Consider the following 24,887-nt stretch of genomic DNA (forward strand, 5'->3'; position numbering starts at 1 on the left):
TGAATCTGTTCAGGAATATACTTACCACCTGCCGTGGTATATTAGTATCATATTTCAGAGTAAAGTTTCGTTTGGCCAAAGCGATTCTGAAAATTGGAATACAATTTCAATAACAAATTTAGTTGAATTGCAGAAAAGAAACGATTCTTCAAAATCACGAGAAGTTTATTCCTTTCGAAAAAGTAAGGTCCTTTTTTTGTCGAGCAACATGGAAATGACTTCGAAAGAAAGAACTTGCATTTAAGATTTGTCCTTCAAAATCTCAGGACATTTCAAAGAACTTTAAAGACAATGAGTCGAGAGTGGAGTACTGGAAAAGCACAGCAGGTCAGGCAGCATCCGACAAGCAGGAGAATTGGCGTTTCATGCATAAGCCCTTCATCATGAAGGGCTGATTCCTGATGAAGGGCTCTTGCCCAAAACGTTGATTCTGCTGCTCCTTGGATGCTACCTGACCTGCTGTGCTTTTCCAGCACCACACTCTCGACTCTGATCTCCAGCATCTGCAGTCCTCACTTTCTCCTTTAAAGACAATGAGTTATCTGAAGTGTAGTAATCCACTGGATGAAACACAACAGCCATTGCATTCAGCAGGGTCCATCAACAGACCAGATCACTTACTTTAGCAATGTTGGCTGAGGAATAAACATTGACTAGTTATAGGGGAAAATTTCCTTGCTGTCCTTTAAGCAAGTAGCCCTGGGGTCAATTACATCCATCTGAGAGGGAGGATGGCAAATTGGTTTAAAATCTCATTGTTATGAAAAGCATTAGGGATAGTGATCCATTACCTAAACTGATGAATTCACAGAATCTCAAATTTCTCTTACCCTTGTTCAGAGCAGTACTGGTAGAATTTCTTACAAGTTGCTTGAAGCAGTCTCAGGCCACCCAGATACCTGTAAAACAGCCTCAATTTAACACAAGCCCATGGAAGTCTTGTTTCCCAAACTTCAGTATCACTGGGTGAAAATCCTGGAATTCCATCCCTAATTAGAGTATACCTACAGAAAATAAACTGCAATGATTCCAGAAGGCAGCTCACCATCACCTTCTCATGAGGCAACGATGGATGGTAATAAATGCTGGCCTAGCCAGCATTGCCCAGATCCAGTGAATCAATTAAAAATAAAAGCAAGGTTGGTATTAAAAGGTCTTCCTCCCTTAAGAATACCTTTCTCCCCGACCCAAGTGAAATTATGTTTTAAAAGGAGCCAATGTAATAGGCTTTCTTGAATTCACAGAGTGGTTTATTAATTACTGTATACAAGAAATACTAGTGCACCACATACAGATGGATTAGAAAAAAGGGGTGAGTCCTAAAGATCAAAGTAATAAATATATACAGATAAGAATCTGAATTTTCACAGAGAAGATAATTGATCATTGCAGCCATTGTAGTGGGACAATGAGTAGTGTTGACATTGGTAGCTGAACAATCAGTTCCAATATCCTTAATTTCAGAGATTAGTTGAGATTCTGTAATTCTGAAGCCTTTTATCTGTGACTAAATTCCAGCATTTGGGGTGAGAGACAGTCCCTTTGTTGTCCTACTTCCCTCTTGTCTGACTGACCTTGAGCTCTGAGGAAAAAATAGCCTTCACCTACAACACCGGGGTGCCTAGGGGATAATCTTCTTCTGTGATCATCATAGCAAGCCAATGTTCAAATCCAAGCTGGTACACATAAAAACATTTAGTTCCACAAGTACTGCTGCAGTAGAGTTCAGATGAAATTTCTTTTGAACCTCTATCTCTGACTATTCTTTAAAAGGTAAAATACAAAATGTGCCTGCAGTTTGGGTCATAATCCCCTGGGGGTGGTTTGCTGTTGAACAGAGAAGTCAAGTCCTCATTATCTTAAATCATTCTCTCTCCGTTGAAATTTGTTTGGCATGTTAGGTATTACATTCCATTTGTCTCACTTTGAATTTTTGCTAGTCCGGTTGCTGAATTTCTACCTGCAGTTATTTTGGGACTGCAGCAATCCACTTTTAAATGACACATTTTAGAATAGAGTTGTACAGAGCTATAGCATAGAAAAAGACTCTTCAGCCAATCATATCCATGCCATCAAAACTAACCATCTAACCATTCTAATCTAATTTTCCAGCACTTGGCCCATTGCCTTGTATGCTTTTTAAATGTTAGGAGGGTTACTGCTTCTACCACCCTTACAGTCAGTGAGTTCCAGATTTCCAATACCTTTGGATAAAAAAAGCTTTTCCTCACATTTGTAAGGGCTAAAAATATCCATACTATTTCAGGGTTCCGATCTTTTGTCAAAATAAGTTTTTTCAATCTTCTCATGGGATGTGGCTATCACTGGCTATGCCAACATCTATAGCCTCTTCTAAGCTGCCCTTGAGAAGGTGGGGGTGAGCTATCTTCTTGAAGTGCAGCAGTCCATATGCTACAGACCCTCAATGCCTTTAGGGAAAGGATTTCTAGGATTTTGATCCTAGTCCAGTGACATTACTGTCATACCATTGCCCTTCCCTTTATTGGATTTTAAGTAATGGAAGTTCATTTTACTTCTATGCATTCAGTAAGTTGGAAAAGTGGGTGAAAGGTGGTAGATGAAACAACGGGTTCATATGAGCTTTTACTAAGTTGGCACGGCAGGGCATGAGGTTTCACAGTGATAGATAGAGGGCATTATGTGGCATACATGGGGCATGGGGAGTGTTGAAGGAGTGTGAGGGATTCTGTTATGTGAATTTTTGGACATACTGCCATGCTCCCGAGAAAGGCTTTCTGCCCAGCCACCTGTCTCTGCACACCCTATCCAACAATGAAGATTGGGGATGCAATGTCCAGTCAATGTATGGGATGGAGTAAGGGTAAGTTTGGGTGAGAGTATATGTTATTCACTGTGGATTCCTACTAACTAGGAACAGAATTCCATGCATAGTTTTACCCATTCAAAAGATATCAAAGGAAGGAAAAACAAGAAACTATTTAAAAAATTTTCCATTCTTCATTAAACTGCATTTTTATTTTTTCAAGCAGGTGGGGATCATGTTCAAAGCATCAATGAAGAATTAACAATGTTTAAGGCAGCCTGCATATTCACAACAAACCCTGAATAAAATGGAGAGACTTGATGTAAGTAATTGGAATGAATTTTACGCAAAATCGAGTAACTATCCAACTCAGAGCAGATCAGAGTCATAGAGATGTACAGCACAGAAAATGACCCTTCGGTCCAACTCGTACATGCCAAGCAGATGTCCTAAATTAATCTAGTCTGCTTTGCCAGCATTTAGCCCATATTCCTCTAAACCCGTTCTATTCATACACCCATCGAGATGGTTTTATAATGTACCGTCTACCACCACTTTCTCTGGCAGCTCACTTCATACAGGCACTACCCTCTGCATGAAAACATTTCCCCATAGGTCCCTTTCAAATCTTTCCCCTCATCCATGCCCTTCATTATTTTATAAACTTCTATAAGGTCACCCCTCAGCCTCCAACACTCAGGGGAAAAAGCCACAGCCTATTCAGCCTCTCCCTTTAGCTCAAACCCTCCAATCCCATTAACATTTTTGTAAATCTCTTCTGCACCCTTTCAAGTTTCACAAGATCTTTCCTATAGCAGATTGCTGGAGAAGTAATTGTGTTTGTTATTGGAAGATCTTGGTGTAGTTTTGATCATGACTTCTGTTTGTTGTGGCTTTTACGGGCTCTGTATAAATAGAGTAGTTTTGCTGTAGACTGTTTACTGTTCTGTCCTTCACTAATTTCCAATCCTCCAACAACTCATTGGCTGATGCAATGTTGTTAGCACTCCCTTCAAAGTTTTTAACGAATACCATATGTCTGTTAACAAACTATTCAATAATGTTAGAATTAAACAAAATCATGGATGCCATTTGGCCATTCCTGTATTTGAAGGAGTGATCAAATTAGTCCAATTAGAGTTTGGAGTATAAGAGTACTGAAGTCTTACTGCAACAAAACAAGGTGCTGATGAGACCACATCCGGAGTACCGTGTGCAAGCTTGGTCCCTTATTTGAAGAAAGATATTATCTTATTGGAGGCAGTTCAGAGAAGATTCACTAGGATTATCTCTGATGTGGAGCGGTTATCTTATTAGCAAAACCTAAACAAGTTGGGACTGAATGCTGTGAAGTTTAGAAGAATGAGAGGCAATCTTATTGAAGCATACAGGATTCTTAAGGGGCTTGACAGGGTAGATGCTGAGAGGATGTTTCCCCTCATGGGAAAGTTGAGGAGCATAGGGCCTAAACTCAGAATAAAAGAGTGCCAATTTAAGACTGTGGTAAGAAGAAATACTTGTCTCAGAGGGCTGAGAGTCTTTGGAACTCCTTGCCACAGACAGCTTTAGGGGTAGAGTCCTTGTTTATATTTAAGGTTGAGATGGATAAGTTCTTGATCAATTGGGGAATCAAGGGTTATGGGCACAAGTCAGGACAGTGGATGTTAGGAACTTCAGATCGGCCATGATCCGACTGAACGGAAGAGCAGGCTTGAGGGGCCAAATGGTCTACTCATGTTTCACGTTCTATGGTCTTATGCTCCTTACTCCTTCCCCCAGCCCTTATAATGTTTTCCTGTGGAGTATTTAACCTACTCCATTTTCAAGATTGTGCCTTGCAGATCATAACTACTTGTTCCATTAAAGAAAAACCTGATTGGCAGAAGAATCGGGGAGACAAGTCAAAGCTATACAAGTGTGTGCTGAATTGAAAATGTTACTTTGCAAACTACAGGTGAAACAACTCACTGCACTGAAACATGTTTACAGAAATAACAGATACAAACCCTTCCTTCCGACTGATCCTGTGTAAATCTTGCAAGCTACCGAACTCTGTGGGATCATTGAGAGGGTGTGGTATTAGCACCTGAGGGAAATCAAAAACAGAAAGCAACTGTAGAGGAAAACGTGAAGATACTTTGTGGGAAATTCTCAACTGTCCTCATAATAATCTGTTCTTTAGCTATGAATTTTGTCCCTGAGGATGCAGAGAAACCAATTCATGGGTAGAATAAACCAATTGACTGCGATGCAACTGACTATCATTTGCATGTGAGATTGAGACTGATCTCAGGTGAACTATTGGACTATCAATGCAGCCAGACCAAACTCATTCAGCCTCTACCCATCACAAATATACAACACAAAGCATACACATGTTATAACTACCAATACTTGCATTTATGTAGTGCCCTTCACAAACTTAGGATGTGCTGAAGTATTTTAGTTAGAAGTTTTGAAGAGTAGAGCCTGAAGTTATTGTAAAAAGTGGTTGTAGTCCAGTAGCAATTATGAACGGAATCTGGTAGACTTTACTCCTTCCTGTTCTCTGATCCTCCTCTGAGACATTAATTTTGTACATAAGGTACAAAGAGTTAAATGCAAAGATATATCATACCTGTACAAATCACTGGCTAGAATTCAGTTTGATAAGTGTGTCCAGTTTTGGTACCTTGTTAAGAAAAAGATGTTACAGAAACCTCACCAAATGTCACCAGGGATAAAAGGACAGGTGTAGAAATGACAGATAATTTTGGTAGGACACGAAGAACATTCAGAGATAATGTGAACTTGCTCAAAATTATGATGGGCTTTGATAATGGAAATGAGTTGGCAATTAAAGGGCATAATTTATAAATCATCATCATAAGGGTGAGTTTTCCCGCATTAAAAGGAACTTACCTTGGGAGTCAAGCCTCCATTTGCCAAGAGGTGCGAGGGAGGAGCGAAAGGCTTCTGCGAAGTCATATATTTGTGTGGTTGCGTTACCCGAAACACTACTCAGGTAGTGTCTCCCACCCATCCTCCTCCTCTAACCAAAAAGAAAGGATCTGTGTCCCAGATTGGTAAGGTAACTAGTTTTTTTTTAATTCCTTATTTTTCCAACAGTTTCTTTGGGAATTTAGAATAGTGGGAATGGAGGTTAGGGCAGTTGAATGTTCCTCCTGCAGAATGTGGGAGGTAAGGGTCACTACTAGTGTCCCTGCTGACTACATCTGCGGGAAGTGCACCCAACTCCAGTTCCTCGAAAACCGCGTTAGGGAACTGGAGCTGGAGCTGGATGAACTTTGGATCATTCGGAAGGCAGAGGGGGGTTATTGAAAGGAGTTACAGGGAGGTAGTCATTCCTAAGGTACAAGAAAAAGGCAGATGGGTTACAATCAGGGAAAGGAAACTGGCAGGCAGTGCAGGGATCCCCTGTGGCCATTCCCCTCAACAATAAGTATACCATTTTGAATACTGTTGGGGGGGGGGGACTTACCAGGGGGAAGCAGTGGGGTGCAGAGCTCTGGCACAGAATCTGTCCATACTGCTCAGAAGGGAAAGGGGAAGAGGAGCAGAGCAGTAGTCATTGGGGACTCCATAGTTAGGGGGACAGACAGGAGGTTCTGTGGGGACGAGAGAGACTCACAGTTGGTGTGTTGCCTCCTAGGTGCCAGGGTTCATGATGTCTCTGATTGTGTTTTTGGGATCCTTAAGGGGAGGGGGAGCAGACCCAAGTCATGGTCCACATAGGCAACAACAACATAGGTAGGAAGAGAGATGGGGATTTAAGGCAGAAATTCAGGGAGCTGGGATGGAAGCTTAGAGCTAGGGCAAACAGAGTTGTTGTCTCTGGTTTGTTGCTTGTGCCACATGCTAGTGAGGCAAGGAATAGGGAGATAGAAGAGTCGAACACGTGGCTACAGGAATGGCGCAGGAGGGAGGGTTTTGGAATCTTGGATAATCGGGGCTCTTTCTGGGGTAGGTGGGACCTCTACAAGCAGGATGGTCTTCATCTGAACCTGAGGGGTACCAATACCCTGGGACATTTGTTAAGGCTATTGGGGTGGGTTTAAACTAATCCAGCAGGGGGATGGGAACCAAAATTATAGTTCGAGTATAGAAAAGGTTGAGAGTAGGGAGGTCCAAAATCAAGTTTCAGGGACGCAAGATGGCACTGGCAAGCAAGAAGTTGGTTTGAAGTGTGTCTGCTTCAATGCCAGGAGCATCCAGAATAAGGTGGGTGAACTTGCAGCATGGGTTGGTACCTGGGACTTCAATGTTGTGGCCATTTCCAAGACATGGTTAGAGCAGGGGCAGGAATTGTCGTTGCAAGTTCCAGGATTTAGATGTTTCAGTAAGACCACAGAAGATGGTAAAAGAGGGGGAGGTGTGGCATTGTTAGTCAAGGACAGTATTGCAGTTGCAGAAAGGATGTTTGGGGACTCGTCAACTGAGGGAGTATGGGCTGAAGTTAGAAACAGGAAAGGAGAGGTCACACTGTTGGGAGTTTTCTATAGGCTTCCGAATAGTTCCAGAAATGCAGAGGAAAGGATAGCAAAGATGATTCTCGATAGGAGTGAGAGAGACAGGGTAGTTGTCATGGGGGACTTCAACTTTCCAAATATTGACTGGGAACACTATAGTATGAGAACTATAGATGGGTCAGTTTTTGTCCAGTGTGTGTAGGCGGGCTTCCTGACACAGTATGTAGACAGGCCAACAAGGGGCGAAGCCACATTAGATTTGGTACTGGGTAATGAGCCCAGCCAGGTGTTAGATTTGAAAGTAGGTGAGCACTTTGGTGAGAGCGATCACAATTCTATTATGTTTACTTTAGTGATAGAAAGGGATAGGAGTATACCACTGGGCAAGAGTTACAGCTGGGGGAAAGGCAATTACAATGTGATTAGGCAAGATTTAGGAAGCACAGGATGGGGAAGGAAACTGCAGGGGATAGGCACATTAGAAATGTGGAGCTTATTCAAGGAAAAGCTACTGTGTATCATAGATAAGTATGTACCTGTCAGGCAGGGAGGAAGCTGTAGAGCACGGGAATCGTGGTTTACGAAGGAAGTGGAATCTCTGGTCAAGAGCAAGAAGAAGGCTTATGTTAGGATGAGATGTGAAGGCTCAGTTAGGGCGCTTGAGGGTTACAAGGTACCCAGGAAAGACCTAAAGAGAGAGGTCAGAAGAGCCAGGAGAAGACATGAGAAGTTGTTGGCGGATAGGATCAAGGTAAACCCTAAGGCTTTCTATAGGTATTTAAGGAATAAAAAAATGATGAGAGTAAGATCAGGGCCAATCAAGGATAGTAGTGGGATGTTGTGTGTGGAGTCAGAGGAGATAGGGGAAGCACTAAATGAATATTTTTCAACAGTCTTCACTCTAGAAAACGACAATGTTGTCAAGGAGAATACTGAGATACAGGCTACTAGACTAGGTGGGATTGAGGTTCACAAGGAAGAGGTATTAGAAATCCTGCAGAGTGGGAAAATAGATAAGTCCCCTGGGCCAGACAGGATTTATCCTAGGATCCTCTGAGAAGCCAGGGAGGAGATTGCTGAGCTTTTGGCATTGATCTTTAAATCGTCATTGTCTACAGGAATAGTGCCAGAAGACTGGAAGATAGCAAATGTGGTTCCCCTGTTTAAGAAGGAGAGTATAGCCAATCCTGGTAATTATAGACCAGTGAGCCTTACTTCAGTTGTTGGTAAAGTGTTGGAAAAGGTTATAGGAGACAGGATTTATAATCATCTAGAAAATAATAATTTGATTAGGGATAGTCAGTACGGTTTTGTGAAGGGTAGGTCGTGCCTCACAAACCTTATTGAGTTCTTTGTGAAGGTGACCAAACAGGTAGATGAGAGTAAGCTGGTTGATGTGGTGTATATGGATTTCAGCAAGGTGTTCGATAAGGTTCCCCACATTAGGCTATTGTACAATATGCGGAGGAATGGGATTGTGGGAGATATAGCAGTTTGGATCAGTAATTGGCCTGCTGAAAGAAGACAGAGGGTGGTGGTTGATGAGAAATGTTCATCCTGGAGTCCAGTTACCAGTGGTGTACCGCAAGGGTCGGTGTTGGGTCCACTGCTGTTCATCATTTTTATAAACGACTTGGATAAGGGTGTAGAAGGGTGGGTTAGTAAACTTGCAGACGACACTAAGATTGGTGGAGTTGTGGATAGTGACAAAGGATCTTGTAGGTTACAGAGAGACATAAATAAGCTGCAGAGCTGGGCTGAGAGGTGGCAAATAGAGTTTAATGTGGACAAGTGTGAGGTGATTCACTTTGATCGGAGTAACCAGAACGCAAAGTACTGGGCTAATGGTAAGATTTTTGGTAGTGTAGCTGAGCAGAGAGATCTCAGTGTCCAGGTACACAGATCCTTGAAAGTTACCACCCAGGTTGACAGGGTTGTTAAGAAGGCATACAGTGTTTTAGCTTTTATTAATAGGGGGACCGAGTTCCGGAACCATGAGGTTATGCTACAGCTGTACAAAACTCTGGTGCAGCCGCACTTGGAGTATTGTGTACAGTTCTGGTCACCGCATTATAAGAAGGATGTGGAAGCTTTGGAAAGGGTGCAGAGGAGATTTACTAGGATGTTGCCTGGTATGGAGGGAAGGTCTTACGAGGAAAGGCTGAGAGACTTGAGGCTGTTTTCGTTGGAGAGAAGAAGGTTGAGAGGTGACTTAATAGAGACATATAAGATAATCAGAGGGTTAGATAGGGTGGACAAGGAGAGCCTTTTTCCAAGAATGGTGATGGCGAACACGAGGGGGCTTTAAATTGAGGGGTGATAGATATAGGACAGATGTCAGAGGTAGTTACTTTACTCAGAGCGTAGTAAGGGTATGGAATGCTTTTCCTGCAATGGTAGTAGATTCGCCAACTTTACGTAGATTTAAGTCATCATTGGACAAGCATATGGACGTACATGGAATAGTGTAGGTTACATGGGCTTCAGATTGGTATGACAGGTCGGCACAACATCGAGGGCTGAAGGGCTGTACTGCACTGTAATGTTCTATGTTCTATCACCTCAAAAATACTTAAATAAGTGGCCCTGAAAATAACTTGGGTTTTCTTCTGAGGTTAAGATTCTTTGAAAGCAGCATGCTCTAACAGAAGCACGGGCAGAAGCAGAATACATAACAATTATTAAAAAATAAATGGACAAATATTGACTACGTATATATTTAACGGCATTTGAGAGAGATAGGGAAAGAAAGGAAGGGAGATGTTGGAAGCCAGCTGATGGCTCCATTCTGTATTGGAGGATCACTTCATTGTAAAACGTCCAAGACCTGTTATCTCAGCAAAGAAATCTTGTTCGTACAAGAATTACAAATATAAATCTGTTAGCTTTAAGAAAGTATATTGCACACTGTTAATTCACATTGCACTCAATGTGCATCAATGATTCGGAGATGCCGGTGTTGGACTGGGGTGTACAAAGTTAAAAATCACACAACACCAGGTTATAGTCCAACAGGTGTAATTGGAAGCACTAGCTTTCGGAGTGCTGCTCTTTCATCAGTTGGTTGTCCTGATGAAGGAGCATCGCTCCAAAAGCTGGTGCTTCCAATTAAATCTGTTGGACTATAACCTGGTGTTGTGTGATTTTTAACAATGTGCATCAACACTGCAAAAGTGACAAATTTGCAATATTTTTGCTGTTTGTTACTCAGGCCCATTAAACACATGATACCTAAAAGATGAATGCATAAATGTCTTTGAATCCAGCAGAAGGAATGCATATTATAAAGTTTTTTAAAATCTAGCGGCTTAACATTGTAAACTACATGAAATTGTGTTGCGGCTGTCTCTGAGAACTCACCAGTGACTATCCCTTGTGCTTGTTACGTTGCTTTGAGTTTGGAGTTCAGACAATTAATAGCAAAGTTAATTTAGTTGTAAATGGATTGTGGAAACAGCCACCATCTGTCACTGAGCATACTATTTACTAGTTATCTTGCGTGAAGATTTCACTTACGACTTTTTTGCTTTCAAAAATCATCGCATCAGCCCAGAAATTAGATATCGTCATGGCAATGGTTTTTCCGTGGAAGCCATCTGATGGATTTCCCATAATTCCTATCCTGAAAACAAGTGAGTGTCAGTGCAATGGTTCATCAAATTTCCACTGGATCTCCGGTATGAAAGAAAACCCATTCCCAAAGGTGTTCGCATTCCAACAAACCATTCCAGGACAAAACAAGAGCAAACTTACAGCTTCATGCAAGTGAGATTTTATGTCTTTTACCTGTCAATAAATTTTTAAAAATCTATTGAACTATATGAAGTAGTCTGAGTCATGTAATGATAAGATCCTGGACAAAACTAAGTGATTCCATTCAAAAATGTTCCATATATATAACTTCTCATGACTTCAGGATGTCACAAAGTACTTTGGAACTGATGCCAAACTGTGGAAGACAATCCCTTGTATAGAAACAGGTGACAGCCATCTTGCGCACAGCAAAGTCTGATAAATTACACTGCGATAAATAAAGGGAAAGATGTGTATATGCAGAGCTCCATTCATAGCCTCAGGAAACTCCAAAATGTTTTACAATCAATGAAGTACATTTTTAAGGATACTCGTACTAGAAGACGTGGCAGCTAACTTTCACACAACAAACTTCCACAAACAGCGATGGGAATAATTACCACTCTGTCTTTCTGCAGAGCAAAAGTACTGCCCCTTCTGGTCTTCAAAGTAATGCCATGAGATCTTTTATATCTACCTGAGGGCAATAGTTTACCTCCACCATCTGAAAGTACAACAGCAGCAGCCAAATGAGAACTCGCGATCTGCTGGTTTCCATCCAGGTCCTAACACGGAACTATACGACCACTCCTGAGTCAAAATCCTGGAAATTGCTCCTTAACAGCACCTTGGATGTACCAGATCAACTTCAGTGGTTCAAGAAGATGGTTCACCACCACTTTGTCAAGGGCAGTTAGGGAGGGACAACAAATGTTGGCTTTGCCATTAATGCTCACATCCCAACAGCATTTAAACAATATGCCTCCAGTGGTACAGCACTTCCTTGGAACTGCAAAAATGACCAAACTATGTTTAACACTCAATGTATTTACATCCTTCCTTTAATACAGAAACCAATACTGTGAAAAGTACTCTAGATATGGTCCCACCAATAAGCTGTATAAACTGAAGTGGAATCTCTCTTTTTTTAAAATTCAATTCCCCTTGCAATGAATGATAACATTCTATAATTTTTTTCAAATTAAAACAAATTCCCTGAGATCCCCTAGCATGTAATTATTATGTTATTTCCACATTATCTGCAGCATGTTTTAAATGACGCTGCAAATTATTCCTTCTGCAACATCAAAGTCAGTACAAATCAACAACACAACAATGCTCAATACACCAGCAATCAGCAGATACTGCAGTGAGGAGAGACAGGTAAATAAATAAGGACATGTATCTCATAACCAATTATCAACAAGTGTAAACATCATTTAAGCCTCTTTATCAGATTACAGCCAGTAACCCTTCCCTCCAATCTATTGAGTGCAGTTTTTAAGCCTGTTTTTCTTCCCTCCAGCTTTCAGAATCAGTCATTTGTTGTCAGTTTGGAAGACAATAATACATTTGAGAAGAATGACTGAAACTCCGAAAAGTCAATCTGTATTTAATGGGGCCATAAGTTGATAATGAAAACTTATCCAGGTCCTAGCTCTTTTTTGAACAGTCCTTGATCCACAACACAGACGTTTCTCCACCAACCCCAAGTTTCCTGGTATTCCTTATGTAATAGAACAAACAGAACCTAATAATAAGTTGGCGCCACATGACCACAGTATTTCCAGAAAAGTGCTTGCCACCAACCACTAACTTCTCAATCAGTCATTAACAAGAAAATAAACCTTTTGCTATGATTGCAAGTTCTCAGGCTGCATAGCATTCTAGTCCACCACAGTGATGTATGAGCAATGCTAACCTTGCATAGGAACGACAAGTGATTGATTTGGCAGCAATACCATGTTGCTTTGAAGAGTAGCACGCCAGCCACTTCTTGTACTCAGAGAGATCCTAACAACAAATAAGAGTATTAGAAGCAGAGAAATACAAGGCACGAACTGGAAAATCTCTACTGACAAGTGAAATTCAACTGGTAACCCTAGTTTTCCTAATTAAGAGTTTGTGAGTGATATATTTAAGGGAATTCTGGATAAACACAAGAAGAAAGGAATAGAAGGACATTCCGACAGAGTGCAATAAAGAGGGACACAGAAGGAAGCTTGCATGGGGCAAAAATACAGACATGGACCAGTCACACTGTGTGTCCTGTTTCTGTGCTGCAAGTTCTATGTAAACCTGACATCATCAAGTAGAAGAGAGATAGCGAGACAGAGAGCATTCTGAAGAGAGAGTTCTTAATGCTAAGCAGCTGCCGATACAGGCCCCACTAGGGGACAGGATTTGGAGATGCCACTGTTGGACTGGGGTGGACAAAGTTAAAAATTCTCTGAAGATTTTTGTGTTTTTCTGAATCTGTGTCTCTTGTTCCACCAGTTAAAAATCACACAACACCAGGTCACAGACCAACAGGTTAATTTGGAAGCACTAGCTTTCAGAGTGCTGCTCCTTCACCAGGTGGTTGTGGAGTATCTTATACGCCACAGCTATCTGACAAAGGAGCAGCGCTCCAAAAGCTAGTGCTTCCAAATAAACCTGTTGGACCAAAACCTGGTGCTGTGTGATTTTTCACTGGTGGAACAAGAGACACAGATTCAGAAAAACACAAAAATCTTCAGAGAATTATAGGGCTGCAGAAAAATATGGAGGGAATGATTTAGAGAGAGTAGTTTGGGCTTGTATTCACTGGAGTTTAGAAGAATGAGTGGAGACCTTATTGAAGCATACAAAATTTCTAGGAGACTTGACAGGGTAGATGTGGACAGGTTGCTTCCCCTTGTGGGAGAGTCCAGACCCAGAGGGCATCATCTCAGAGTAAGGGGTTGCACATTTAAGCATAAACATAGCTGTGTCAACAATCCATTGTTTAACCATAAAAGTCTGGGAGAACATATTGTCAATCTTACCACTTGTCCAATTAGCTGGAATCCAGTAGGCAGCTTCATTCCAAACACTGTGATTCCAGTCTTGTTGATAAGCCATTCCTGGAATTATAAAAGAGGAAATAATGAGGTTTCAAACATCACAATGTCAAAAGAAACACTAGTTTCATATGATATGAAAACAGTCTCTTTGTGGTTTGATTCAGAGAGTTATTATGAACCAACCAATTTCCTTCTGCAAGCTTCCACCAGCAGGCCTCAAGCTCCACATGGTATGTACATCAGGAAGCAACAGATTATTGACATTAAAAACACTCAATAATGTTTTTGTTTGTCTTTTCTGTAATTTAATAAAGTTTTCTCCTTTGCAAGAATAGCAGAGCAGGAAAAGTAAGTGTCTGGCCAACTCTCAGCTCCGAACCAAAAGGTCATGAGAAAATCTAGGATGACACTCACAGTGTAGTTCTAAGGAACAGCCACACTGAGAGAGGTGCTGAGAATTTAAATCATGGCTCTATCTACCTGCTCAGATAGATTTAGAGATCCTACAGGGTTCAATCAACCAAAAAGTAGGGATTTTCTCCTAGCTAATATTTATCACTGAATTAATATTAGAAAGAAACAAAATATCCGGTCATGACCACAATAGGGTTTGTGTGAACTTGCTGTGTGCAAATCGACTGTACCATTTCCTACAACACTACATAGCTTTGCCAAACCATCCAAACACTGCAATAAACAGAAAGCGCTGGAGAAACTCAGCAGGTCTGGCAACATTTGCAGAGAGAGAAACAAATGTTTCAAGTCCAGTGTGACTGTTCTTCCATTCTGACCTACTTTGTATGATTTAGATGTTGACTTCCAAGGTACCTTCGATTGTTTCTAAAATCAGTAAAACATTTATGGATGTCATAGAGTCATAAAGATGTACAGATGGAAACAGACCCTTCGGTCCAACTCGTTCATGCCGACCAGATATCCTAAATTAGTCCCATTTGCCAGACCTTGGCACATATCCCTCTATACCCTTCCTATTCATATACCCATCCAGATGTCTTTTAGATGTTGTAATTGTACGAGCCTCCACCACTTCCTCTGGCAGCTCATTCCACACACACACCACCCTCTGCATGAAAAAGTTGCCCCTCAGGTCCCTTCTAAATCTTTCCCCTCTCATCTTAAATCCCTGAGATCATAAAATGGAATTGTTTTTGACAGTCAACTTCTCCCAAAAAGATAGGATGGATTTACACCAATAACTTAAATTGAGACTTAATTCACCCAGTAAGTGCAAAATCATTTTATATGAATTCTTTGTCCCTTAAATAAACGTATGACTAACACTATAAACACGGTGACCACTGGTGGTAAAATAAATTTCTTAACTTATCTCATCCATCTGGCAAAACTCTAACATCATCCCTCTCTATCTCTGTATCCTCTTCCATCTCCACAAGTCGTTGAAACCTCGATGCTCCTCCAGCCCTAATCTTCTGTGCAACATATGTTTTATTCACTCTCACTGACAACCATGCCATAAGGCTATTTAGGCCTTGGGCTCTGAATTCCCTCCTTAAATATAAATCCTTTAAAATTTAAAGAATTTTTGTAATGTGAACATTTACAGCTAATGAAGTCAATACATCGAGTATAGTTACCTGACAAAGGAGCCGTGCTTCGAAAGCTACTGCTTCCAAATATTATCCTTTATGATACTCCTTAATACTAACCTCTTAAGCAAATCTTTAGTCATTTGCCCCAAGAGCTTGTTGTGAGGTTCAGTGTGAAATGGTGTTTGGCAAAGTCTTGGGATAGTTTAGTGTTTCACAGAGTGACATTCAAATGCAAGTTACTTTGTAGAAATGTAAAATGACAGTCAAAGGAAATGGCATTGGAGAACCCTAGTCCCATTTGATATACATAATGTAGAGGAGCCGGTGTTGGGCTGGGGTGGACAAAGTTAAAAATCACACAACACCAGGTTATAGTCCAACAGGTTTATTTGGAAGCAGTAGCTTTCGAACTCTGCTCCTTTGTCAGGTAACTATTCTCGATGTATTGACTTCATTAGTTGTAAATGTTCACATTACAAAAATTTTTTAAATTTTAAAGGATTTACAGCTGTTCACAAGATGATTCCACCTGGTAGGGGAGTTGAAAACTTGTGTTTCATTAATGTAAGATAATTTCCAATGAAACTAGTAGAGTATAAGACTAAGAAATTGGAGTAGGTGATTCCACCCCTCAGGCCTAAACTTCATCATTCAGTATCATGGCTGATCCAACATTCTTCACATCCACTGTCTTGCCCTTTCCCCATAGTCCATGATTCCCTGACAGATCAAGAATCTCTCTATCTCAGCCTTAAATATAAACAAGGATTCTACCCCCACAGCTCTGTGGCAAGGAATTCCAAAGACTCACTATCTACTGAGAGACAAAATTACTCCTCAGCTCAGTCTTAAATTGGCACCCTTTTATTTCAAGACTGTGCCTCTGGTCCTAGACTCTCTGATGAGGCGAAACATCCTCACAGCATTTACTCTGTCAAGTGCCTTAAGAATCCTTTATGAGCTCTCCTCTCATTGTTCTAAACTCCAGGGAGTAGAGTCCCGACCTGTTTAGCCTATGCTTATGAGACAATCCCTCCACACCGGAGATCATCCTGGTGAACCCTTTCTGAACTGCATCCATTGAAATGATATCCTTCCTTAAATAAGGGAACAAAAGCTGTTAACAGTATTCTGGATCAGGTCTCACCAGCAGTTTACACTGAATTGAATTGAATTTATTTATTGTCACATGTACTGAGGCACAGTGAAAAGCTTTGTCTTGCAAGCAATACAGGCAAATCACATAGTTAAGTAGCATAGATAGGTAAGTATAATTCAAGAGAAGTGTCTTGTCCAGAGTCCAGGTAGGATATGGAACTTGCTTATTGAAGTGAAGGGATTTGAAAGGAAGCCAAACACAAGAGAAAGGAAAAGAAGGATGTAGTGCCAAGGTGATATAAATACTGTTAATTTATAAAATCTCTTTGACTACCTTAAAATCTTTGGAATAAAGCAAAGAACTGCTGATGCTGAAATCAGAAACAAAAATAGAAATTGCTACAGAAACTCAGCATCTGTGAGGAGAAAGCAGAGTTAATGTTTCAGGTCCAGAGACTCTTCATCAGAACTGATAGCAGCTGGGAAAAGTAGTAATTATGCTGAGGATGGATTTGCGGATGGGGTGGGGGGAGAGATGAGCAGAAAGGTGGAGACGGAGCCCAGAGAGAGGGAGAGAGAGAGAGAGAGAGAGAGAGAAAAGGTGGGGGGGGAAGATGAGCAGAAAGCTGGAGACGGAGGCCAGAGAGAGAGAGAGAGAAGAGAGGGGGAAAGATGAGCAGAAAGGTGGAGATGTTGCCCAGACAGAAAGAGAGAGAGAGTGAGAGATGAAAGGGGTAGGTAAATGAGAGGATTATTGATAGCAAGCTGTGACAAGAAATCAGCTGAATAAGTAATAATGACAGCAAAGTGTAGGAGAGAACGTGCAGACCTTGCTGAAAGCAACATATGTCAATACAGGTCTGGGTTTCAGGGTGAATCACGCATGCCTGTGCACTTCCCTCCATTTCACCTGAGAAGGAGCAGCGCTCCGAAAGCTTGTGATTTTAAATAAATTTGTTGGACTATAGCCTGGTGTTGTGTGACTTCTGACTTTGACCATCCCAGTCCACCACAGGCATCACCATATTAAAGCGAACTGACAACTTTTGGTGGCAGTTTTACCCAATTGAACAGAAGATTTCCTCACCATATACTTCCCAAGCTTTCGATCCTCCACCAGCAGATGCATCTTCAAATATTCCCCGAGAGTCGGCAGTGTCTTGTTTTGGAAACAATAAAAGACAACACTTGCCAGCCTCGATTCTGTAACTTCTGAAGAGGGCTTCTCATAAAACTTGGTGATTCTGAAAAAAAACGGTCTTCAATATCTCTGCTCCTTGGAAAACAACACATGCGGATAGATTAGTAGGTCAATGATCATTTAGCAACTCACTGTAGAATTTAACCAGCAAGAGAAAATGTTATAAAGATTCATCAGATAATACAGAACAGAGTTAAGGTCTTTAATGTTTGTGAGCTCTGAAATCAGAAATGTTCAGATAGAGGTCAGAGTATAGAATCCCTAAGGTGTGAAAGCAGGCCATTCAGTCCATTGAGTCCACACTGACCCACCGAAGAGCATCACACCCATATCCATCCTATCCCTGCAACCCTGCATTTCTCATGGCCAATCCACTTGGCCTGCATAGTACGGAGCAATTTCCCATGGCCAATCTACCTAATATGCATACTTTTGGACTGTGGGAGGAGAGCAGAGCACCCAGAGGAAACCCACACAGGGAGAATGTGCAAACTCCACACAGACAGTCACACAAGGGTAGAGTCAAACCCACTCCCAGGCACTGTGAGGCAGCAGTACTAACCACTGAGCCACCATGCCGTAGGATCAATCAACTTCCAATACTTGCTTTGACTATGATGCCAGCATTTCTGAGAACCTCAGCCCATAAGCAGACCATTCACCCATTGTCCACATGCTAGTTCTAGTTACAAAACAGATTCTATATCCTTTCTCTTCACCTGTATTTTGTCCATTTCTGGGTCCCAAATAACAGAAAGGTTGCAAAGGATATTTATTAAGAATGGTGAAGAGCAACACAACACTGTCACATAGCTTGAACTCATCCAAAACACTCCTCACTCCCGTGAAGTTTATCTATCACACTTGTGCCCACAAATGTCTACTGGTTCCCATTCCAACAAGGCACTGATAATAAAAGATTCTGTTCTATTTCAAATCCATCTGTGACCATGCCCTTCATTCAAAGGCCATCCCCAAATCTTCAAGATGTCTGTGCTCCTTCTGACATCTTGGCACACATCCAATTTTATCTGCTCCATGGATGAAGCCCATACCTTTGCCTGGTTAGACTCCAAGCTCTGGAGCACTGTTACTAATGTATTTATGTTTCTTTTCTTGTTTAAGATGTGCCTAAAAACTACAGTTTGTTCTTATATAATGCGATAGTTCCATTCACATACGATTTCATGTTACAAGTTAAACTAATGGGGCTGGAATCGTGTTGTAGCCAATACAGGTAAGGAAAGTTCACATTCTACAAATAACAGTCTAAATTCTTCAATCGCATTCAGGTGACCGTATAGAGGCTTACAAAATTATGGGGGCATATAAAAGAGATATAAAAGAGACCTAAGGGGCAACTTTTTCACACAGTGTTTGCTACACGTATGAAATGAGCTGCCAAAGGAAGTGATGGAGGCTGGTACAATTTCAACATTTAAGAGGCATTTGGATGGGTATATGAATAGGAAGGGTTTGGAGGGATATGCGTGGGTGCTGGCAGGTGGGACTAGATTGGGTTGGGATATCTGGTTAGTATGGATGAGTTGGACTGAAGGGCCTGTTTCCATGCTGTACATTTCTATGATTCTATAACTCTTTAATTCGCGTTGAGGAAACACACATTAGAGCAGAACCAACTGTACTTTGATCAACCATTTGGAAACGTACTGTAGCATTCCTTTACAGTAATTCCTAACCCATCTGGGATGTTTTACATATATTAAATATGCCATAAAAATACACATTGCTGTTGGATGGACGAGAGAGGCTAGGACTGTTCTCTTCAGAGCAGAGAAAGTTAAGGGGAAATTTAATAAAGCAGATCAAGATCATTATTTGGCCATGGCATAGGAGTACTCTTGTGGGACAGTAGTAGTGTCCCTACCTTTGAGCCAAGTGGTCCTGGTTCAAATCTCATCAAATTCAATTGTGAGTAATTTCATCTCTGAACAGGATACTTAGAAAATACCTTTACAGTGATAGAACCGGTGTTTATTATCGGAGACAGATTTATGGTAATTGTTAGAAGAGCCAGAGGAGAAAGGAAACTGGATGAAGACTTGAAGTTTAAAAAGTTACAGGATGATTGGGAAAGGAAATAGGAAAGCTCTTACAAAGAGCAGACTTGGTTATGATGGACTGAATGGCATCCTTCAGGACTATTTATAAGAAAACTGACCGACTCACAAACATACCTGTGTGTCAAGGGGCACACCTCAACTATTCCCCGAGATTCTGTCTTCTCTCCTTCTTCCATTTCATAGTAAATTGCCAATTCTCCCTTCTGTCAGGCAAGTTAAAAAATAGTGATAATGTTAGCATTACTTCACATGAGCCAGTCATGACTCAGTTGGGAGTTGATTTTTATATTAAGTCCTGAGCACAAAACCTAAAATCACGCTTTATTGTCAAAGGTCTATCTTCCAAATGAGTCATTAAAGCAAGGCCCCATATTCCTTTTCTCAAGTGGACATGAAGATCACACAGTACAGTTTCAAAGCAGAGCAGATGAGTTATGCTGGTGTCTTGGTCAATATTTAATGCCAAACCTATATCACCAATCAGATGATGCGGTCATGATAGCATTGCTGTTTTTGGAAGCTTAAAGTCGGAAAATTAGATGTCACGTTCTACACTGCAACCTGACTTCATTTCAAAGATTATTTAATTGGATCTAAAACATTTTGTAATGTTCTGCGGTCATGAAAGGTGATATAAATGTGCATACTTTCTTCTCACTGTTTAAATTTGGCGTTAAACAAAATAACATATTTTGGTAACTAATTGTACATTTTTTGAAATGCTCCAAAATGCACATTGTTTGCAGTGTTCCAGGCTGGTGATAACTTTTGGAGTTCAGCTGGGCTCTGGAATGTTACAAGTGGCAGTCAAGTTTAACACTGCCTGAGGGGCTGGTGTGGGGGGGGACGGGGAATAAGCTCTCAAAGAGGGACTGTTACTAACCGTCTCTCCTTTCAACCTGGACACACTTTTCCCTTGCTTCTGCAAAAAGGAGGATCCTGGTCTTATTGTGTAAGATTCTTCCACTGAAGAAAACATTGCTTGCTCTCCAAACAGGCCAACTTTCTCAACTCTAACACTGAAAGGACTTTTTCCAAGATAGGTAGACCCCTCTTTCCCCACCGCAACAAACCCTTAAGACGCTATATAAATGTTATTGGTACTATTAATAAATGTGGACAAATGGTTTGGGCCCCAAGAAAAGTTAAAAAAGCAAACAATATAATCAACATTATGTTAAACAAAAGTGCCAGACTTGAGCAAATAGTATACAATCTCAGGATTTATCTCAAATCGTGTTTACGCTCATCTTGAATAAGCTTAGGAGCTAATCAATAAAAGCTGCAATCTGTGAAACAAGAGATTTAGCACGTCTCTAGTTTGAATGGTAATGCTACCAAGACTTTTTTAAAGTACAATAAATATTTATTTTTCATTAATATCTTGCATAAGGAAGTGTTTTTTGACTGAAGAAGGAATGGTCAGTGTCAGACTAAGTGCGTATGGAATGCAGATGAGCTAAAAATGATAATTTTGTATGTGGTTCCCTAGTCTTTGTCATACAACTATAAAGTCTTGACAACTCATGGACAATTTGCATTACATCCTTCGCACTATTGGGAGTTGTCTACGGCTAGTATATTTCTATCTAATTCTATCTGATGATCATGCCAGATACTGAGCTGAGCCATTAGGTGATTTCATTTATTTCACCTAAGCCTTTCATGAGCAAGGTTACATAATTTAAATTTCAAGCCCTGATCCCCAAGGCTATTTACATTAAACCAAATAGCTTTTCACATTAGGTCAATTCAACACCATGAAGAAACAAGAAACTATTGGTTCTTACTGACCTTAAACTTAAAGAACTTTAGAACTTCAGCTATATCAAAGTTCAAATCTTCACACAGCATATCCCCAGCAACCTGGAAGTACGTAAAGTTTGTGGTGAGACAGTGAGAGCAAAGAGCCTAAGATTCAGTAAACGGCCAACAATGAAATGTAACATACCACCATGACATCATCATTGAATCTCTTGCTCCTGATCACAAGCTCCAAGTCAGCCACTGCCCCTAACTGTGTTTGGCTGGTTGTTGACCCATCGTTAATAATGTTTTCCACTGGAAAATCATTGGCAGTTGCCCATCGTTCATAGTACTTGTACCTACATGTAGAAAGTTAACAATTAATTCAGACCAGTGCCCACAGTATTTCCATATCACTGAACAAGACCATACCAGCCCTGCTCACATTTTGGTGACTGTAGTAAACTAAAGATTTCATTCATCCAGCAGCTTTCATCACTTCAAAACATCCCAAAGCACTTTAAAAAGAACTGTTGCGATGTAGTCAATGTTCCAATGTAGGAAATATATCAGACAATCTGTACAGAGCCAGCTCCCACAGTCTGCAGTTGGATAATGGCCAGGCAGCTGCTTCATTTATGTGATGCTGACTGGGTAAAGTTTTGCCGTGGAGACTGCAGACAACTCCCCTGCTCCTCCAAGTCATGCATGAGACCTTTTACTCCTGACTCTCATTCCATTTATAGCTTTCATAAAGATAAAATCCTGCAGATGCTGGAAATCTGAAACAAAAACAGAGAATGCTGGAAAATTTCAATAGATCTGGGTATAGTTATGGAGAGAGAACCTGGACAGTTTGATGGCTCAGTGGTCAGCACTGCTGCCTCACAGCACCTATGACCTGCATTCAATTCCACTCTCAGGTGACTGCCTGTGCAGAGTTTGCACATTCTCCCCATGTCTGCATGGATTTCCTCTGGATGCTCCGGTTTCCTCCCACAGTCCAAAGATGTATAAGTCAGGTAGTCTGGCCATGCTAAATTGCCCATAGTATCCAGGGATGTGCAGACTTGGTGGATTAACCATGGGGAATGCAGGATTACAGCCTTAGAGTGGGGGTTGGGTCTTCAGACAGTCAGTGTGGATCCAATGGGCTGAATGGCCTGCTTCCACACTGTAGGGTTTCTATTAACTATTTGTCTTTCCACAGATGTTGTCAGACATGTTGAGATTCTCCAGCATTTTCTGTGTTTATTGTTTTCAAACCTTTGCACTCTTTTCTTGTAATCTGAGGTGGTGGAAGGATTCAGTTGCATCTCCATGGACACAGCCATGGACACAGCCATCTCTCCACAGCCATGAGGGTTGTTAGTCCCATGTTTCACATCATTATTCATTCCATACTCTCTTTGTCCCAGCTTACTACACTTGCTTATAAACTTCACCACGAACTGGGAAAAACAGCTGGATTGATACATCTGCCTGCTGAGCGTTTCTGGCATCTTCGTTTGTTATTTCAGATTTCCAGCAGTTTCCCTTTAGTTTTACTGACCATACTCTGCTTTGCTTCTAGTCTCAGCAGCAAGTATACTCACTTGTCTGCATTTGTGACAAGGTAGACATCACTGAAGAGCTGGCGTCTGCAAACAGAACAGAGAAGACATCATGATGTATGGCAAGTCAAATTAAGTTTCATACCGGAAGATAGAGGGTTAGAAGAGAGATTAGAGTTTGCATTTATATAGTGCCTTTCACAGCCTTGGTTTTTGACAGCAAATTAATTCCTTCCTGAAGTGTTTATCATGTTAGAAGCATCACTGCTAAATTGATAACAGTGAGATTCCAAAAACAACAATGAACTCAATAGCCAAGAATAATCTCTGTTTGTAATATTGGATAAAGGATTAACACTGGTTAGCTTGAATTCCCATACTCTGCCAAAATAGTCCAGGGGGATTTATAACATCCACCTGAGGGAGCAATCAGGGCCTTGGTCAAATACAGCTGTTGAAAGCCAGCACCTCTGCGAGTATAAGACAACTTTTACACATAACCAGAATTATCAACCTACAACTAAAGCTCAGATCTCTCGAGTGGGATTCGATCCCACAAACTCCTCAGCCAGAGGTAAGAGTGATATCTACTCAGCTAAAGCCGACACTAGAGAAAATCTGGTTAATCTTCATGGAACCTGAGTGTTCCATCCTCTTGACTGTGGAAAAGCTTGCTTCTGGAAGAACATTTTCCGGTGGTCACAATTCCTTTCTCACCGTCCCCTGTTTTCTAATCTTTTACATTACTTGTCCTAGACTGGTTATCTTAGTCAGGTGAGATTTAAATGAAATTAATTTAAAAAATAAATAATACTACAAAACAAAAACAGCTCTTGCATGCAACATCAGGAACAAACGTGGTAGCACACTCACATGTTCACAACTTCCCACCAGAAATCCAGAATCTTTTTCCCACCAACTCCCGGTAACAGAGCCTTTGGGATCCCAACTAAATGGCTGTAGAGGCCTGTGGCTTCATTCTGTGAAGAAATTATTTCAGTGAACTGCACAGTACACCAAAAGACCTGTTCACGGTTCATGTAGGAAATAACAGAATACTACTTGCATTTATATGGTGCTTATCACAATCTCAGAATGTCCTAAACTGCTTTTTTTTTGAAAATATAGTCACTATTGTAGGAAAAGTGGAAACAAACACACGCAGCAAGCCCCTACAAACAAATATGGGAAAACGATCAAATAACGTGTCTTAATAATAACATTAAACAAGGTTCTGTGAAATAAAAGAGTAAAAAGTGAGGTCTGCAGATGCTGGAGATCAGAGCTGAAAATGTGGTGCTGGTTAAAGCGCAGCAGGTCAGGCAGCAGGTTAAACCTACTGCAAATCCTCTTGCAAGGATGCTTCCTTGAAGAAGCTCTCTTCCTCCCTCTCCAAGGATTTCAGTGAGTCTCTCTCTCACTGCACCCCCCAGGTCATCTCCTCTGCACAGAAGCTCCTCCATCGCCAGAACATAACAACACGACGGTTGGAGGAAGAGCGCCTCATTCTTCCGCCTGGGAACCCTCCAACCACAAGGGATGAACTCAGATTTCTCCAGTTTCCTCATTTCCCCTCCCCCCACCTTGTCTCAGTCGATTCCCTCGAACTCAGCACCGCCCTCCTAATCTGCAATTTTCTTCCTGACCTCTCCATCCCCACCCCACTCCGGCCTATCACCCTCACCTTGACCTCCTTCCACCTATCACATCTCCATCGCCCCTCCCCCAAGTCCCTCCTCCCTACCTTTTATCTTAGCCTGCTG

General features: G+C 41.2%; 1 protein-coding gene across 1 annotated transcript in view; it reads right to left on the reverse strand.

Annotated features, from left to right (window-relative positions):
- Positions 1 to 24,887, reverse strand: part of gkup (glucuronokinase with putative uridyl pyrophosphorylase) — a 55,698-nt gene that overhangs the window by 21,386 nt on the left and 9,425 nt on the right. Inside the window, exons 2-13 of the mRNA XM_060846882.1 lie at positions 23,998 to 24,104; positions 23,167 to 23,211; positions 21,777 to 21,930; positions 21,620 to 21,691; positions 19,940 to 20,028; positions 17,628 to 17,784; positions 13,854 to 13,931; positions 12,749 to 12,840; positions 10,771 to 10,876; positions 4,792 to 4,871; positions 831 to 899; positions 26 to 86 (exon numbers count right to left, since the gene is read on the reverse strand). Of these exons, the coding sequence (XP_060702865.1) occupies positions 26 to 86; positions 831 to 899; positions 4,792 to 4,871; positions 10,771 to 10,876; positions 12,749 to 12,840; positions 13,854 to 13,931; positions 17,628 to 17,784; positions 19,940 to 20,028; positions 21,620 to 21,691; positions 21,777 to 21,930; positions 23,167 to 23,211; positions 23,998 to 24,104 (1,110 nt within the window). The remainder of the gene's footprint in view (positions 1 to 25; positions 87 to 830; positions 900 to 4,791; positions 4,872 to 10,770; positions 10,877 to 12,748; positions 12,841 to 13,853; positions 13,932 to 17,627; positions 17,785 to 19,939; positions 20,029 to 21,619; positions 21,692 to 21,776; positions 21,931 to 23,166; positions 23,212 to 23,997; positions 24,105 to 24,887) is intronic.

The sequence above is a fragment of the Hemiscyllium ocellatum genome, chromosome 29, assembly GCF_020745735.1.
Source record: "Hemiscyllium ocellatum isolate sHemOce1 chromosome 29, sHemOce1.pat.X.cur, whole genome shotgun sequence".
In the NCBI taxonomy this organism is placed as follows: Eukaryota; Metazoa; Chordata; class Chondrichthyes; order Orectolobiformes; family Hemiscylliidae; genus Hemiscyllium; species Hemiscyllium ocellatum.